This window comes from Gambusia affinis, linkage group LG19 (assembly GCF_019740435.1).
Source record: "Gambusia affinis linkage group LG19, SWU_Gaff_1.0, whole genome shotgun sequence".
In the NCBI taxonomy this organism is placed as follows: domain Eukaryota; kingdom Metazoa; phylum Chordata; class Actinopteri; order Cyprinodontiformes; family Poeciliidae; genus Gambusia; species Gambusia affinis.
In genome coordinates, this window is record NC_057886.1 from 8,104,991 (window position 1) to 8,122,961 (window position 17,971).

Genomic DNA, 17,971 nt, shown 5'->3' on the forward strand with positions numbered 1-17,971 from the left:
ACTATAACTCATTACAACACCATATAGTTGTCGGAAAGCAATGGGCCATGAAACTGGAAAAGGAAGCTGTCAACGTAATTTATGTGAGAAAAAAAAAAATCAAAAAAATCCACACCAGAGGACTATTTATAGGATATTTGGAGAGGACTGGACTGTGTGACGTAAACACTGACCGCTGCAAATTAACAAACCTTTGCTATGTGAGATAGCATAAAGTAGACAGAGCACAAACAGTGCGTGGTAGTCATCATTGGTGCACTCCAGGGCGCTGTACACCATGTCCAGGAACGGCCTGCGAGGGCGAGAAGGTGACAAGATGTCAGCGCGCCGACACAACATCCTCATCTGTTGCTGTATGAAGGAGTGTGTAAACCTGCACCTGCTTCTTTCTGTGTGTGTTCGAGTGGCAGCAGCGGTCTTCTCTTCATCGGTGATGTTCTGTTCAGTCAGTTCTGATGCTCTACACTTTTCCATCACCACCATCTCAATTTCTGTGTGCAGACAAACACACACACACACACACTTTGTAGTTTAAACTTCTGTTTCTAAATGTATAGCACACACTATCAGCATACATCTTAAAAATAAAAATTTTAACTTAACCGTTTTCACATTTCAACCAAACTACAGTGTATTTTATTGGAATTTCATGATACACCAACACAAAGCATTGTATATCTATCAATTGGTAGGAAAAATGCATCTTTACCCAATAGTTTGCAAATAAAAACCTGAAAAAAGGGTACATTTGTATTTACCCCTTTTCATGTCAATACCCCTAATTAAACCCAGTTTAACATACTATGAGAGTATTAATCTGTTGCGTCATTTTATCCATCTAATCGATTAGTTTTATAATTAAGTTGATACTTTTTTCACTTTGTATTGCCATTAGTGTATAACTGATACACTAATGGCATTAGTGTATGCCAATAGTGTGTATGCCATTAGTGTGAACATAAATGGCATACACTTATATTTTAAAGTCTTGGGATTAAGTAGCTTTTCCTGAGCTTTTACCTAATATGAGACCAACCTGTTCCCTTCCCCTGCCTGTCCTCATTCTTTCTCTGTCTTCCTCTCCTTCTTCTCTCCACCCTCACAGCTGGATGATATGAACTTTGTGTTAAGTAGGCTTAAGAAATACAGCGGTCGATTCACATATTAAAACACACACTCAGTTTTTCAACAGTTTTGAATAATGGCTGGTTACTACATTTGATCAGACTTATCTGACACATCACAACAGCGCTGTAGCGTTATGCTGTGTAAAGACATTTAAACTCCAGTTTATCACTGCCAAGTTCTATAACTTTTTCTGATTCATCGAGTTAAACGATTACAGTCGAAACTATTCAGTAATCTCAGAGGATCCTGTTTTGTACTATTGTACAAATATGTCTAAGTTAACAATGTAAGATAAACATAATTTTCTGTATCTGGTGTGTATTTAATACAGCTGACAAAAAAATTGTCCTTTGGTCGGATAAAAATCGATAAAATCAAAATGATCAAGTTTTTAAGAAAATTCCCATCAGCACAGCGAGAAGATCAGTCAACTTTAACTCATTAACTGATAACTTGCATCTGTAGGCCACATGCAAGTCTAGAACATGTTCCAGTTTAATTAGGTCAAATGAAATGCACCCAAACAGCAAAGAAATGTTGCACAAGTAGGAAGATAGGTAAAATATAATTTGCATTTAAAAATAGGATGAAGATCTTAGCCAATCCATGTGCTATTTAAGTTTCGAATTTTACTGCATGGTCTACCAACCTGCTAAGTAGTGTAGGCGTTGTTTTTTCCTACCCATTTAGTACACATCTTATTTTGAAACTACTTCTTGCTAATCTGCCCACCACATTACATTTGCAAAAATCCACACAGTCAAATTTTTTTTCCCTCTGTCTAAAGAGTTGTTCAAAATGTCTCCCTGCAAACTCTCTTGTGAAAAGGGACTATTCCATCACAACAAACAAAAACAAACAAAGAAAAAGAAACAAGAATTAATTTCAGGTGATTGAAATGTCAATGTCAATGTCAATGTCAAATTTATTTATATAGCACTTTAAAACAGGCATAGAACTGCACCAAAGTGCTGTACAAGAGTGACAACGCCACAAATAAATAAAAACAAAGTATCAAACACTGGTTCAATTAAATGCCAAGGAATAAAAATGAGTTTTAAGAAGCGATTTAAAATGATCCAGGCTGTGGGCAGATCTAATTTGGAGAGGTAGATTGTTCCATAGAGAAGGAGCAACAGCAGAAAAAGCCCGATCTCCTTTCCTCTTAAGTCGGGTCCGAGGAACTGTCAGTAAAAGCTGATTATTAGAACGTAGGGTTCTGGACACGGACTGAGATTTTAAAAGTTCCAGAAGATAAGGGGGAGCTAATCCATTTAAAACTTTATAAGTTAATAAGAGAATCTTAAAATCTATTCGATAAAAAACAGGCAGCCAATGTAAAGAGGCCAGTATGGGCCTTATATGGTCACGCTTCCTGGTTCCTGTAAGAAGCCGAGCCGCTGCGTTCTGGATCATTTGAAGTCGCTGCATCTGTGATTTATCCAGGCCTCTATATAATGAATTGCAATAATCCAAACGAGATGTGATGAAGGCATGGATAAGTCCTTCAAAGTCTTTTAAACAAAAATAAGATTTAACTTTAGCTAAAATACGCAGGTGATAAAAACTTGATCTAACGACAGAGCTAACTTGTTTATCTAGCTTTAAACAACTATCAAAAGTAAAACCAAGATTCCTAGCAGAGGTCTGACAAAACCGAGCTAAAGAACCAAGAATCAGATCTGGATCTGTTGTGTGAAGACTCTGACCAAATAGTATAACTTGTGTTTTACTTTGATTGAGGTGAAGAAAGTTTTGTTCCATCCAAGATTTGACTTCTGTTAAACAATTGTTCAATAGTTGAAGAGATTCACTTTTGCCATTTTGTAGTTTGAGGGGCATATAAATCTGGACATCATCTGCAAAGCAATGAAATGAAACATTAAACCTATGGAAAATCTGACCAAGAGGTAATAGATACAAAATAAACAAAATGGGACCTAAAATTGAGCCTTGGGGGACACCGTACTTTAAAGGTTTAGTCCCAGAACAACATTGGTCTAAATGAACTGAGAAAGTTCTGTTTTCTAAATAAGACTTAAACCATTGAAGTACCGGGCCTCTCAGGCCAACACAATATTTTAATCTATGTAAGAGAATCTGATGATCTACAGTGTCAAATGCTGCGCTCAGATCTAAAAGTAATAAAACTGCGACATTGCCTGAATCAACTGTTAAAAGAAGATCATTATACACTCGAAGCAAAGCTGTTTCAGTGCTATGAGCAGCTTTAAACCCAGACTGAAATGTCTCAGTTATATTATTGTCTTTTAAAAACATTTCAAGCTGAATAAGAACTAATTTTTCAAGGACCTTAGATAAAAAAGGGAGTTTTGAAATGGGCCTAAAATTTGCCAGTACACTTGAGTCTAGATTGGGTTTTTTAAGATGGGGTTTAACGACAGCATGTTTAAGTATTGATGGGACACAACCTGACTGCAATGAGGCATTTATCACCATTAAGATATATAGGCCAGAAGTAAGAAAAACGTCTTTTATCAGACGAGTAGGTAGACAATCCAAAGGATAATTTGATGGCCGCAGGTACTTAATTACTGAAGTGAGTTCATCTAAAGAAACTGGCTGAAAATGCTCCAGAACAGCTGTGCATTGTGGCATTTCTTGGAAATCTAAAACTAATAGGGTATTCGAGCTTCTAAGAGCTACAATTTTTTCTATGAAAAACTTAGAAAAAGCCTCACAAAGTTCAGCACAGGCTAAAGGGCCAGATGTAGTCGAGGGATTAACAATCCTATCTAGGACATTAAAAAGGACTTGAGGCCTGTGCTTATTTGAAGCTACAAGATTAATTAAATATTTAGATTTTGCTAATTTGACATTATTCTGATAATTAAATAAACTGTCTTTCAATATTTCATATGAAACTTTCAATTTATCTTTTTTCCACCTCCTCTCAGATCGCCTACAATCCCGTCTGAGTGCACGAGTGGTTTCATTAAGCCACGGTTCTAAAAGTTTCTTTTTTGTAATTTTTATGGTTTTCAAGGGTGCTACTGTGTTTAGAGCATTTGAACATGCATTGTTAAAATTTAGGATAAGAGTTTCAATATCAAGATTGCTATCAGTAGGGAATGTAGTATTAGCAAGGATTGCATTTAGTTGAAGAGCAGTTTCAGAGTTTATAGTACGAGAAGGTAGAGGTTTTGTGTTGTTTGTATCCACAGATGATGAAATATTAACAGAAAATAAAACAGGCAAATGATCAGAAATACATGTCTGAAGGATTTCAATGATATCCAAACAAAGCCCATGTGATAATACCAAATCCAGAGTATGTCCCTTTAAATGCGTTGGCCCAACCACAGATTGTGTGAAATGGAATGAATCAATCAAGTCCAAAAAGTCCTTCACCAGAGGTTTTTCTGGGCAACATACGTGTATATTAAAATCACCTGTAATTAAAATGTGATCATACTCTAATGTAATCCATGCCATAAGTTCTGAGAATTCATGAATAAAGTCCTTGTTGTGATGTGATGTGTCAGAAATGGTCACAAACAATGTGGAAGCTGTATATAAAACACACAAACACAGTAAGAGAAGCAGTGGGAGAAAGGCAGAGGTGAGGAGCACAGGATGGATGGTGCATCATCGCAGGAATGGACAGTTTTGCTTTAATGGAGATTGTGTTTAATGGGGTTATTAATGGATAAATTAAAAAAATATCCCAAACAGTGGAAAGAGCAAAGCCTGCACCATAATCTTAAATTTTCGTCTCTTTTCTGTTTGGAGGACTCCTGGGGAACAAGACGTCTGATTGATGGGAGAAAATACACACAAACACAGTCCTGTACTGCCGTGTCCAATGAGACACAAACTCACCTTCCGCCATCTCCCCACTCGCTCTGCCTCCCTTAGAGCTACCACTTCCTCCTGCTCCTCCTAATCCCTCTGTACCTTTTCCCTTCTCCCTCTCTCCTCCTCTGCCGCTTTCGTCATCCCAGCCCTCCTCCACCTCTCCTGCACAGCTGCTGCCGCCTCCCCCTGCTCTGTCGTCATCCTCCTCGCCCAGGTTTTTGTAATTCGGTCTTTTCTGAGTTCTTTTGCGGCCCCGGTGGCGAGACATTTCCAGGGAGCGCTCCAGAGACTCTGGGGGTTTGACGAAGCGGCGCACGCCTGCTGCGGTGGCATGCTGAAGGGAAACAGCAGCAGAGGGACAAAGAGGAAAAAGGTGAGAAAACAGGGAATTCATAAAATACCTGGAAGTTTTTTTTTATTTTATTTTTTATTTATTTAAACAAACTGACCAAACAGTGCTACTAATATGAGTTATTTTCTGCTTTTGGCTTCCTCCCTAAATGTTCACAACACATTATACCAACTAATGTAACATCTGCAAAATGGTTACACAACCATTTCTAATGCTTTGAGATGGCTGGGACCACCTTTATCCAGAGAAAACATGGAAAATCCTTGGAAATCCCCTTAAAAAAAAGAATCCCCAAAATGCCTGAAGAAATATTCTAGACAGTAAAGAGACACAGCTTTCTGAGCATAGGGCCAAACAAAGACTAAAAGAAGTGTAGCAAAAGCAACTAAGGAGGATTAGCAGTGGTCTCCAACAAGTGATGGTGTCATCCACAATGGCACTTTGTAATGTCATAACAGGTGACAAGATATTGAGCTGCTAGCACGTCATGACATGTAATTTCACTAACATAGAGCGACAGTCTTCAGTCAGAGGCCTCTTCAGATTTGTTGCTAGACTGACTGCTACAAGAGACCTTTCTTACCCACAGCATCACTATCCACGACAACTGATTGAAGGCACTCAGATGATACGAGATACAACATTTAATTTACTTTGGGACAAATGAAGCATTGTTGAATTGAATTATATTTTTAAAAAGTTGGGCATAGTTTTTGTGAAAAAGGACCATTCCAACAAAACAAAACAAAAAAATAATAATAATACATTTTTGTTTTGGTGGAACAAAACAAAAGTTCAATCATTTCCAGCATTTAGTACAATAAATGCATTTAAGACAAAAAAAAAAAAAAATGCTACAAACAGTCGAACAAGATGGTGGTGGGTGGAGCATGACGGAGCCACGACTTCTTGTCTCAAGAAGAAAAATCTTAAAAGTTAATAGGAGGCCAAAATTAATTGAGTTGTGCAGTGACCCATTTTAAACAGTCATTTGAACACTGCAAACTGGAGAATACCTTCAGTTATTCAACCTTTCCTAATCTCAAAAATAGGACTTAGAACAGTAGGAAGATGTCAGAGATTTAGGGACTCCAACTTTTGAAAACGATTGCTATTCCATACTTTCCTAGAAGCAAGAATAAACAGATTATTATATCACTGGGAAATTATTCGATAGAAAACTATAAAATCATTTTGCTAAGATACAATTTTCCAGGAAAGAGATGAATGCCTGTGCTGGATACAGAATAAAGATATTAATCATAACTGTTCTCTGAATGAAACACACCAAGGCCTTTTGTACTTGGAAGAGTATAACCCTTGGGCTTCTATAGAGCAACTTTATCAAATCTGCATGCAAAAAGAAAAAACAAACAAAAAACCAAAAAAAAAACAAAAAACCAAAAGCAGATGCTCATAAATAATCATGTAACGGGAAGAAGTATCACAATCAAAGCCTCTCTGCATACACAAACACACACACAGTTACCATAAATGCTTATTGCGTTATCAGTGCTCATCAAGGTCACTTAAAAAAACATCTATAAACCATTTCCTCCAAGATGCAGATAGGGACAACATGCGAGAAAATGACCCACAGACACAAACTGCAACTATTACACCAATGCATTAAATCAACGGCTTGTTGGTCGCTGCCGCGAGGAAAGAGTGCAGCAAAAAAAACAAAAAAAACCACAAAAAAACAACAACAAAAAAACGCAGTTCTTCAGACATTCGGTTGCAGGGCTTAAAGTTTCAAACCACATGTTATGAACCGAACAGGAAACAGCTGGTAAATAAAAAAGCAGCAGCACAGTGATGTTAATCCAGTGACTTACAGGAAAGACTGAAAAACTTGTGAAATTGTTAGCAAAGCTGAAAAAAAATCAAATAAGAAGAACAGCTGATAAAATTATATAAATGACTCAGAACATCACAACAATTAAAAAAAAAAAACACATATAAACACAAATCTGAAAGAACAGTCATTGTGAGGACAAGAGATCCAGCTGGATAGAGAGGGGTAGAAAAAAAATGACTGAAAACATGCATGACGACACCGGGATGAATCGAGTTTAAACTTTTTGTTCTGGAGCAGCTGGTACCCAGTAATATGTACAAAACATATAATGAAATAGTCCTGAGCACAAAGGCGAACTTTGGCTTGAATCATACTAAACGCAGCTTGCTCAGATTTCCACGCAGTCAGTCAGATGTCAGCACTTTTCACTTTGATTTTTCTGACATTCCTTCTCCGTGTCAAGCATTTCGACTTGCTGGACCGAGGCGGGATTCTGGTTAATTTGAAGTCAATCAGACGTCTGACTGTAAAGCAGAGAGTTGAGCTGACACGAAACCACAACACCCCAGATACAGCGAGAGCTGCAATCTGTGGGCGCGAGGTCAACAATTTTACAAAGCAGTCAAGCTAATCTGTGAGAAGCGCAAACATCATCAAGTGCTGAAAACCCGACGTCAGCTGAAGACTTGTTCAACTCAGTATTCCCAGTACTTGCAGAATTAAATGCATGGATATTTATGTACATGTTCAAGATATATATTTCCCCCTAAGAGATGACCAAAAAAAATGGTTTAATAAAATAAATGAATCTGTGATTCTGAAGGCTGCAGGTTCTTAAAAGTCTGGTTATGCTTTGTGTTTTTAATAGTAAAGATAAGGATAAATTCTCTGAAAATACAAACAATGGAAAAACTTACTCAAAGATTTATTGATTTCACAAAAAGAACCCAACAACTTTATCATAACAAAAATAATGGCGCATAAAGACACACAGAGATAGAGGAAAATAATCAAAGTTTTCTGATTTATCCCTCAAAAATCTTTCTCCAATCAATTATCCCTCAAAAAAAAAAAAATGCTTTCAGGTCACACCAACAACAACATTGTTCAGTGAGAAAGTGCTTAGCAATGAAAGACTTGGGTGCCATCAGTAAGGCATTGACAGGCGATGTCAAAAGAAGCAGAAAAGCTGTAAGATGCTTTATAAAAAATGATTATGGTTCCCAGCCTGATACAACTTAGAAAGTTGGAGATCTACAAACAGCCTAACAGGCGCTGGACACATAAAAGTAAAACACAAAGATACCAATATTTGAAGTTAGCAATGCTAACTCTAAGGTTTCCAACAAGAGTTTGTCAACTCAATAGTAAGTTGGAAAACAAATTGGCCAAAAGTAAAAAAAAAACACAAAAACCCCCCAAAAAAACCAAGATTGAACTATTATTTTGACTTATTCAGACATGGCAAAGGAGACTGCTACCCCCCCCCCCCTCCCCCAAAAAAAAAAAACAAGGTCAAAAATTTTTTTACTGAAATCTACAAAAATTCTATGCAAGTGATTAAGTTTCTTTAAAAAGCACCAAAACTAGACTCCCTCACTGTCTAAATCAAACAAACTATGAGGCATGAACATGAGCAAAGAGCAACACACCGACTATGGACACAAACTGCTTTGAAGACTGACATAAACCTCTGACAGTTTCACAGCAGCCTTCCCCAGCCAAGGGAGAGCATCGATTAAACCATGGTTGGTTTAGCTGTGGTTTAATTGATTGGGAAGTAATAGAAAAAAAAATCCCCCAATTAATTTTTTTTTTCTTGATCTACTGGTTCTCATGAAAGCAAAATTTCTAATAATTTTCTACAATTACTGCTTTATTACAACTTGATAAGAAAAATGTATAAATATCCTTTAATGTTTATGTGCTTATCAATATTAAAATGTCTTCCACTGCATTTGTTTTACATCATTTTCAAGGAAAGGCCTAGAACAACACCTCCTATGAATATGTTAAGGAGGATTGTATTGTAGCTGCAGCCAAACACACTGAGCATGCTGTCTGACAAAAACCACAAACTAGTATCTGTGTGTGTGTGTGTTGCACCTGCTAGCTGACAATGTTCTGGTAAACCGCTCACAGTCTCAGCCACTGCTGAGAAATTAATGGAGGTCAGGGAGCATGCCCTGTGCAGAGAGGCACACGTAAAAACACCTGAAACCAAAACAGACGCTTAAAAGAGAGCACACCGTGCAGGTAGAACATCAGCGGCTACATATCGGCGTAAACTAAAAACAGCCAATCTCGCTTTTGGGGAAAAAGAAAAGCTCTACACGCTGCTAAACGTATGCAAATACTGACATTATGTATCTAACTGGTGCACTTGCAAGAAAACACATCTACAAAAGCAATAGAGAGAGGAAAAACACACTGCTTCCAGGAAAGAGATCTGGGTTAGGTGAGCCAGCCCTGTCAGTGTTCCACCATGTGACCTAATTTCCTGCCACATCACAGACAAACAGGAAGTGCCATTTTACCACCTGCGAAGAAACGCGGCTCATTCCTGATCTGCCTCCTTTTCATCTACCAGAAATCAAACAACAGATATCTGATGAGGCGGAAATAATTAACATCCACATCTCACGCAGATTAAAAATAAAAAATAAATAAATAAAATAAAATGTACTTTCTATACTGCTTTCTTTGAGCATGCTTTGAAACTGCCTGCTTCTCCCCACTAAACTGCCCTGAAATAGCACAGGTGTTCAAGCAAATGAAGATGGGAAGGAAAAAGATCTGATAGCAAGCTAAATGGAAGTACATTCAATTATTGCTACTAAAAATCAGCAACTAACATGAATGATTGGATAGAAAATGTGACGGATGTGACGTAAACTTAATTTTTTTGTTTGTTTTTGAACAAGTCCAAAACCATTTCCACAGTTCAGAAAGTAAACCCGTGTTTGTGGATGGCTCTCTCCTACTGTGGTCTACCAGAGCAGTGAAGGCATTATGCCTCAAGTCACATTCACTGAAAAGGTAGGCAGCTTCTTACAACAGCGGCAGACTGAACACACAGAAATACACACAGAGCACAGAGAATAACCACAAGAGTTCTGAGAAACGCTCACTACTGCTGCACACCCACCCCCCGCTACAAACAGATGGTCAAAATTAGGAGGGGAGGGAGGAGCACAGGGGGAAGAGAAACTAAAAATCAAGAAGAAGAAAAAAGAGGGGGCTGGGTGCTTTAGAAAATGAGAGGTGAAGGGAATAAGACGGGGAACAAAAGGGGATCCTGAAGTGGGAGGGTAAAAAGAAGAGAGGTGAAATGACTAACAGGCAGACAGGAGCCATCACGTTATCACAAATCCTAAAAAGTCGGACAGAAGTAAAGAAAAAAAAAAAAAGAAGGTAAAAATCATTAGCATTTTGTTGTGTTGATGTGGGTGACCAATGGGAGAAAACCAAATGACCCTGTGATCTCATAACCACCTACATGCACTTCTGGAACTGTGTGTGTGTGTGGTTGTGTGAGTAGGTGTGCATTTCTTGTTTGAGCCAATGGGTTTGCTTCACTTGCTAGTTGACGTTTATGTCACTTTGTACACTACTTAGTGAGTCAGATTCTGGTTTTTGGCTATTTTAAACTTTGGGAGCCTGGTTTGCATTTATGTCGTGTTTATACGACAGAATCTGGTACACACTAGGGACTTTTCGGAGTGGATGTGTTGTGTGTGGGTGTATGTATAGAATACCATGTTTTTGTGTGTGCTGTGAACATCTGGCTGGCAACTGAAAACAGAGAGGTCTCCATTGAGAATAACGTCTGCAAGGGCGTTGACCAGGGGCTGATAGTGGATGATTAGAAACACCTGGAAGAAAGAAAAAGAAAAAAAAAAAAACATAAAAAATGTATAAAACGTTAGAAAAAAGGCTATGCAGGATTATCTTGCATAGCCTTTTGCTACACATTTTTTAAATTGGAGGGACTTTAGATTTTTTTTTTAAATGAACAGAACAGAAGAGGAAATGTTTTTATTTTGAAATAAAAAAAATCTTTTATAAGAACACTTACTTTTCTTTCTTTTGTAAGAATTCTTTTATAAGAACAAGACATGTAGATATTGAAGAAAAACACCCCCACCACATGATGCTATCACTATATTTTTATGTTAAGCCAGGATCTCAAACTAAACTCCTCCATGGTGGGCGTCCGTCGGCATTTAGGTCAGTTTCTGCTTCAACGCACCTGAATCAATTAATTATATCACACGCTAGACATTATTGAACTTGCTCGGTAGCTAAGTATCTAATTAACGCCTTGGATTCAGCTAAAGGTTGAATGACTTTTTGCAGCCATCAGCGATTTCATTTTGAGAACCTTAGGGGATGTGAAATTTGAGCTTTCCCTAAACATTTACTTGTTTCTTTTGCCTGAAAACAGTCCACAGAAAATTCATTACAGATCAGTATGAGTTATCTTTGTTTTGATTTCTATGTATATGCACATCTCCCTGCACTGAAAGTTGTACCACATGAGAATGAGATCCGGGAGCTAAAGATAGAGTCCAAGTTGAGTCTCGGATATCTGTTTTTGCAATTTAACTGCAACTCCAATCCAGAGCTGAGACTTGCCGCCCGTTCTGTGATATCTATTGTAGCTTACTTGAGACAGTAGGTAGAGCGACACCTGGGGATTAATCTTCCGCTCTTCAGACTGAGAACAGAAGAAGAATATCATTAGGTTACACAATAAGATTAAATATGAGAAAAATTCTGATAAAGGTTTGGAAACATCTGCATGCTCAAATAAAACCCCCTCTATAAACACACTCCTTCCAGAAAAACAGATCTGCTGAAAATCAAATGAAAATGTCAAGATAACAAACCACCTTTAAATATGACTACATCGGTGAGTCAATTTAAAAAAAAAATGTCAATCTATAGTTATATATATAAAAAAAGCATTACTGTGTCAGATATTCCCATCCTGACAGCACTACTTTAGACTATCACGTTCAAGTATCTATGACTAAGTTACTTTTGCGTAAGATGTCTGTTTCATAGTGAAGTATTATTTATGGTGAAGAAATTGAAAACGTGTAGGTAGATTTTAACCTGTTAATATAATCTCTAAAAACAAGAGAAACACCTTTTTTTAACAAAGCATTTATACCAATTCTTCTAAGCGTAAAGCTAATAAACACAACAGAATACATGAAACATCCCTGAGTAAAACACAATCTGACCCTGTGGAGATAAGAGCATCTGGCTTTCAAAGTGTTTGTGACGGTGAACATACCGTCTCAGGACTGACCAAAGAGTAGACATAGAGGGGCAGGAAGAGGCGATTGAGGAGGTGGTCGGTTAGCACGTCGTTGAGGAATTCACAGTTGATGATGAGGATGTCATTCAGGTAGTGGAGGTGGTCCAGGTGCTCCGCTACCAGGTCACTTAACTTCCCTCTGTTCTTATGCCTGCAACACAACAGGAAAAAAACAGACATCAGCTAAACTAAGAATGAACTCTTAATCTGTTAAAAAAAAAAAAATGTAATTACATAGCAAATCTAATTGTACATACACTACATACACAATGCCAAAGCAAAGGCTATTTCTCCAATGAGGAGTAAACAGTACAATCTTGAGACAACAACGCCCCCCAGAGGCTACAAAGAGAGGGAGATACTTACTCTTCATCTGTCTGCACACACTTGTCCAGTTCGATGACATGGCTGCCGATAAACCAGACCAAGTTACTGAAATATGGAACCGCTGTCTTATCTCGAATGTAGTGCAGCATGTGCTGGTTGTCCACTGCAGAGTGTGGGAGCAAAAAGGACAGTTAGATGCTGTACCAGAGATGCTGAAGGACTTCATTCGTACACATAACACACTTATCAAAAACCCTGAATTGAGAATACCCAAAATTGAAGCTGGACGTGGTTATGAATGCAGTGCAAATATCAAAATTAATTAAAACATTCCCATAAATTAATAGTAACGGAGCTGAGAAGAATTGATTTTTTTTTGTTTGTTTGATTGGAGCCAGTCATATTCACTACTGCTTTGTTAGGATACACTTTGTTCTGTTGCAGTAAAGCAGAATTCCCACAAAACAAGCATGTCAAATAAAAACGAGCATAAAATTACACCAAGCGTTTAAAAAGTCAGGTTTCCACCTTCAAAAACTAATTAACTAATTATCTACTTCTTGTACTCTACAAAGAGCAGAATGATCAAAAGGCCTGCAAACTTTTCTTGAATTTGGCAAATATTTGTACTACAATTTTGCTTAAGTCTATGTATCAAAATTATATAGAACTAATAAAAAACATGGTATTGTACCACAACATTTGTTTGCTTTGAATTAAATATAACATATATTTTTTTAAAATCTTTGTAACATTGGTACTACAATTTGTGGTATTTACAGTTCATAATGAATCTCACACCAGCCCATTCCTACAGCTAACTAAATCCCACTTTGATAGTGAACCCTCTCACAAACCTAACATCAGCCATAACCAGGCCAAATTTAAATTTATGTGCACATGTTAGCTATTGTCATTATTTTTAAGAGTTTATGGGATGACACCATGTTCACAAAGACAACACTGTGCATCCCAGGTACAAAACCTTGTATGCCTCGACGGTTTATGGAATGAGAAAACGTAATATTCCCCTTGACCGACTGGAGTAACTCTGAAAAATTAAACATTGTTTTATAAAGTACTCTGAACCATCTGAAATCCAAATGGGAAAATATTTTTTAAAGCTCCATCATTGAGAAAAGTGACCCTCAAGATAATTTCAGGTTTTTGAGCAAATAAGGCCAAGAAGAACAATTAAAGTGGCATGCAGGGTTTCCTGTGTATATGCAGGTGAGTGATACATGAATAATGATTTCTAGGCAAATCTACCCATTTATTAGAAACAAATACACCATTAAGAAGAAGCAGGACTTGGTAGAAGCACCTAGAGCAGATTTAGCTGTAAAACCTACTTCACATTTGACCAAGAAAAGGATATTCCATGTACAGACTTCCACTAAGAATAAGTTGAATTTTTAATGTAGAACTGCTCTGTGTTTGTAGCAGAGTCGGACTAATTGTGCTAAATCAGATCAGGTAGGTGCTGGTACCCAGTTCTAAAAAAAGACTGAATGAATGGAACCAACTTACATGACACTGCAGTTAGGCAGATGGGACGCGTAGAAGAAAGAGGAGGAGGAGAGACAAGGAGAGGAAGAGCAGGAGTGATTGGAGAGGGGGGGAAACAAACACAGGGTTAATGTGAGTAAAGGGGCGGCTGTGGACGGGTGGAGGCAGGGAAGTGATCCCACAGTCATTCTGACAAACTGCAAACAACCCCACACATGGAAAAGTAGTATTCACTTTTAATAATAGCTGTTAAACCTTCTTTGAATCGTTTTTTTGTTGTTTTTTTTACTGATAATATTTCACCAATAAAACCTCAATCGGATCAGTGAGAGTGTTATGGCCACTTCTCGTTACAACAAACTTCAATGTATTTTATCGGGTGTTTATGTGATAGACAAGCATGAAGTGGTGCTTCACTGTGGAGTAAATGAAATAGTCTGAACTCTGACTTACCTGACCATTCAAAAACACAATTGATTTGATTTAAAAAGCTTCACTGTAATTCTGTCTGTATGTTACCAATTCTTTCCTGCAGGACAGTAAACTCATTAAGTCTCCAAAACATGTTTTGTTTTTTTTCCTTCCAGCCTGCAGGGAGTTTCTTGAGGCTTTGACCAACTTCCCCAGCCCTTCCTGCAGAGAGGTATTCCCTCAGTATGAAGCTGCCACAACTGTGTTAAACGTTGCAGACCAAATGCTCAGACTAAGGAAATTTATTTTTTGCCTCTTGACAGCTTTTTCATAGGTGATTTGTGTCAAACTGTTTCCTATAATTGGCTTTCTTTTTGTCGGTTCTCTAAAAGGCAAAAGGAGTAAACAACAATCGATTTCCTCTGAAAGTCTTCTCCTACATGAGTTGTAAAGATTTAATTGCACACAGATTCTTTTGCTTAAGAATCGGGCAACTTCTGATGGTAATTGGCAGCAGAAAACTTTACTTAGGAGTTTCATAGTGAAGTTGGGGACTACAATCACATGTCACGTTTTTTCGGATTTTGAAAACCATGCATCGTTCCATTTGACGCATGTGTTCGTCTGTCACATAAACTCCTAATAAGTTGCGTTTTATGCTGTTGTAATGAAGTTGGTGGCAAACTTGTTTCTCCAGGTGGTCAGTTGTTGCAGTGCATGGACAAGGAATTATCAGGAAGTATCAATTAGTTACAGTCAACTACAGCACAAAGATGTAATTGTCTTCATTCTTATTTTGTCCATTTACAGAACAGGGCGAGGCTAAGAATTTTATAGCTTCCCTTTGACTTGCTAGACTTAGTGTCACCAACTCTTGGCATGATGCCATCTCTACCAAAAGTACTGCAGCAGAGTTGTTGCAAAAAATCGATTCTTCCACTTGAGAGATTCCTTGTTATATCATAGCTTTTAACCAGACAAGCAATAAATTCAACAGACTACAAAGTTACATGAAATATGACTTCCGATTATCTGACGGAAGAGAGTGAGTTGAAAAAGTGGCAGGGTACAAAGTGTCACGTCCAACAAATGTATCCCATGACAGTAATTGAAACAAACGCTGTTGCACGAACTTCATCTGGAGTAAACAGGAAGCTGAGCATGACAGGAAAAGGTTTTGCCTTTCAGAATGATGAACTGCATGCCAGTCCCCTGAGGAGCTCAGAGAAACACATAAAGTTGAAGGATGTCACATTGTGGGACGTTTATGGAAAGCTCTTGAGCAAAGCTGATGCCGAGTTGCACAGTGTCCAATTAAATGACCTGCAGTGCAAAGCCCAGCATTTCATCAGATTTACAAGAGCTGAGAAGTTGTTTTTTTTCTCAGAACTAACAAGTAAGTCATGGAAGCAGTGATTTTGTAATTGCCAAATGATTAGAAAATTACGATTTAACCAAAAATACGACAGTTAATTTTTGTCTAAAATTTTAGTAAAAAACCCAGCAGAGTGAACACATTAATGCTACCTGCTACTCATGCTCATGCACATGAAGAAACGGCAGAAAGGAGGAGGAAGAACATAGGAAAGGCCGTCGGCTGTCCCAGAATCCTCTGCGTCTGAGAATATGTCTGACTGCACGTTGGCATGCAGGAGCCCGGCACTCACCTTTGTAGACGTTGAGTGTGATGGTGCGAACGGCGATGCGAACCATGCTTTCTGGGTGGTTGAAAAACTTAATGGCTTCGGTGTACAGGGCAAAGTCATTAGTGTGCTGTGTGTGGGAGACAGAGAGGAGGTGCCGATGAGCAAGGCTTCACGTAGCCACGCTGAGGCTGTACATGACAGCAGAGAGATTAAGAAGGCAGCTGGGCAAAAATGCTAACCTTTCTTGTATTTAATTGACTATTAAGAAACGAAGTTTAGCTCTGTGACTGATGTAACTAGGAAAGTATTCTAGAAAGGTTGTTAAAAATTCAGACAACACTTTCAACAGAAAAGCAAGTGGATAAATTAAAGTGAAATTGATGGAAGATCGTCTGGTGTTTAAGGCGTTACATGAACTCAAACACTATTTCATGACTTAAATTAAGGACACATACGCAATCTTACTTCCTCTATAATGTTTTTAACCTCTATAAACATAGTATTGACTCTTAATGCCATCTCTCTGTGTCCGTGCCTGCTCCTCCACTCTCCTGTTCCTCACTTCCTGAGGCCTCTGTGTAACTAGAGCAGAAACTTCAGCAGTCACTCAGAGGCTTCAGCAAATGAAGCAAACTGATCCTGAAACCAAACCAGCAGTTTGTAATCTACCTGCAAAAACCTAACTCATTTATCTGACTCAAGCTGAAAGGAGCTGTCCAATGGCGCCACCTGGAGGTGGAAAAAAAAACCAACAACCTCAAAACTTGACTGCTGTAGGTCATCTTACCATGGCAGGAACAGGCAAAATTATAAAACAGCAGCAATGTGTAAAACCTAAACTTTCTATAACCACATTTTATGCATTTCTAAAGAAATGTGGTTGTGAATGACACGCAGTAAGCCAAAAAGCAGCATAAAAAATACAAAGTAACATAGAAAAAGAAATAATACAAAGTAGCTTTCACTAACATTACAAAAGCTTCAAAATGGTTTTGGTTTCAGGAGCACAGCTACCATTGACAGTACACCAACAACTTTCCCCAGTGTACACAAATAGAAAGGTACTGTGGAAAAGGTGACATCATCACTAACAGTTCAGGTGTTGAGTTTATGTTTTAGAGTTAACATCCATTACATCCATACAGGCAAAGAAGAACCAAATTTACTGAATAGGTTCTAGAGAAAGATTTGTTTAAAGGAAAGAAAACGGGCTTGTTGTGGAGTTCTTGTTACATTTGGAAAATGTGTCTTTACAATACATTTCTTGCAGTTTACAGATAGTAAAATAAGCATTCATCAAATGAGCTACTAGTATAAAACTAGTAGCTCACTGGGGTGCACCCACCCCAGTGAGGCCTCACCTCGTTGTAGAAGAAGTGCACAGTGTGGTTGTTCAGCTTGAGCGACAGAGTCTTGAGGAAGGAAATATAGTAAGCCATTATCTCTTCATCTGAAAAGTCGAACTTGTGGACGATGATGGAGTTGACATGGTTGTTCGACAACAGATAATCTGCGCACAGAAGAGAACTTAAAATCAATTAAACAGATTAAGAGCTAACAATTGCATAACCAGTAGTTTCTCTTTACAAGCCTAAAAACCACCAAACCTACCTGCGAAGATTAATAGGTTACAGGTTATACTCTGTTGC

At 38.1% G+C, this 17,971-nt stretch overlaps 1 protein-coding gene across 6 annotated transcripts in view; it reads right to left on the bottom strand.

Annotated features, from left to right (window-relative positions):
• Positions 1-17,971, bottom strand: part of clec16a (C-type lectin domain containing 16A) — a 38,915-nt gene that overhangs the window by 18,435 nt on the left and 2,509 nt on the right. The window contains exons 4-14 of one of the 6 annotated variants that reach the window (XM_044100827.1): positions 17,684-17,832; positions 16,344-16,449; positions 14,287-14,292; positions 12,796-12,919; positions 12,406-12,580; positions 11,770-11,820; positions 10,859-10,975; positions 5,047-5,281; positions 1,037-1,105; positions 380-491; positions 192-292 (exon numbers count right to left, since the gene is read on the bottom strand). In XM_044100827.1, coding sequence (XP_043956762.1) covers positions 192-292; positions 380-491; positions 1,037-1,105; positions 5,047-5,281; positions 10,859-10,975; positions 11,770-11,820; positions 12,406-12,580; positions 12,796-12,919; positions 14,287-14,292; positions 16,344-16,449; positions 17,684-17,832 — 1,245 coding nt within the window. Of the gene's footprint in view, positions 1-191; positions 293-379; positions 492-1,036; positions 1,106-4,971; positions 5,282-10,858; positions 10,976-11,769; positions 11,821-12,405; positions 12,581-12,795; positions 12,920-14,286; positions 14,293-16,343; positions 16,450-17,683; positions 17,833-17,971 lie in introns of all 6 variants that reach the window. The other 5 variants (XM_044100828.1, XM_044100824.1, XM_044100829.1 and 2 more) reach the window with 5 other exon arrangements.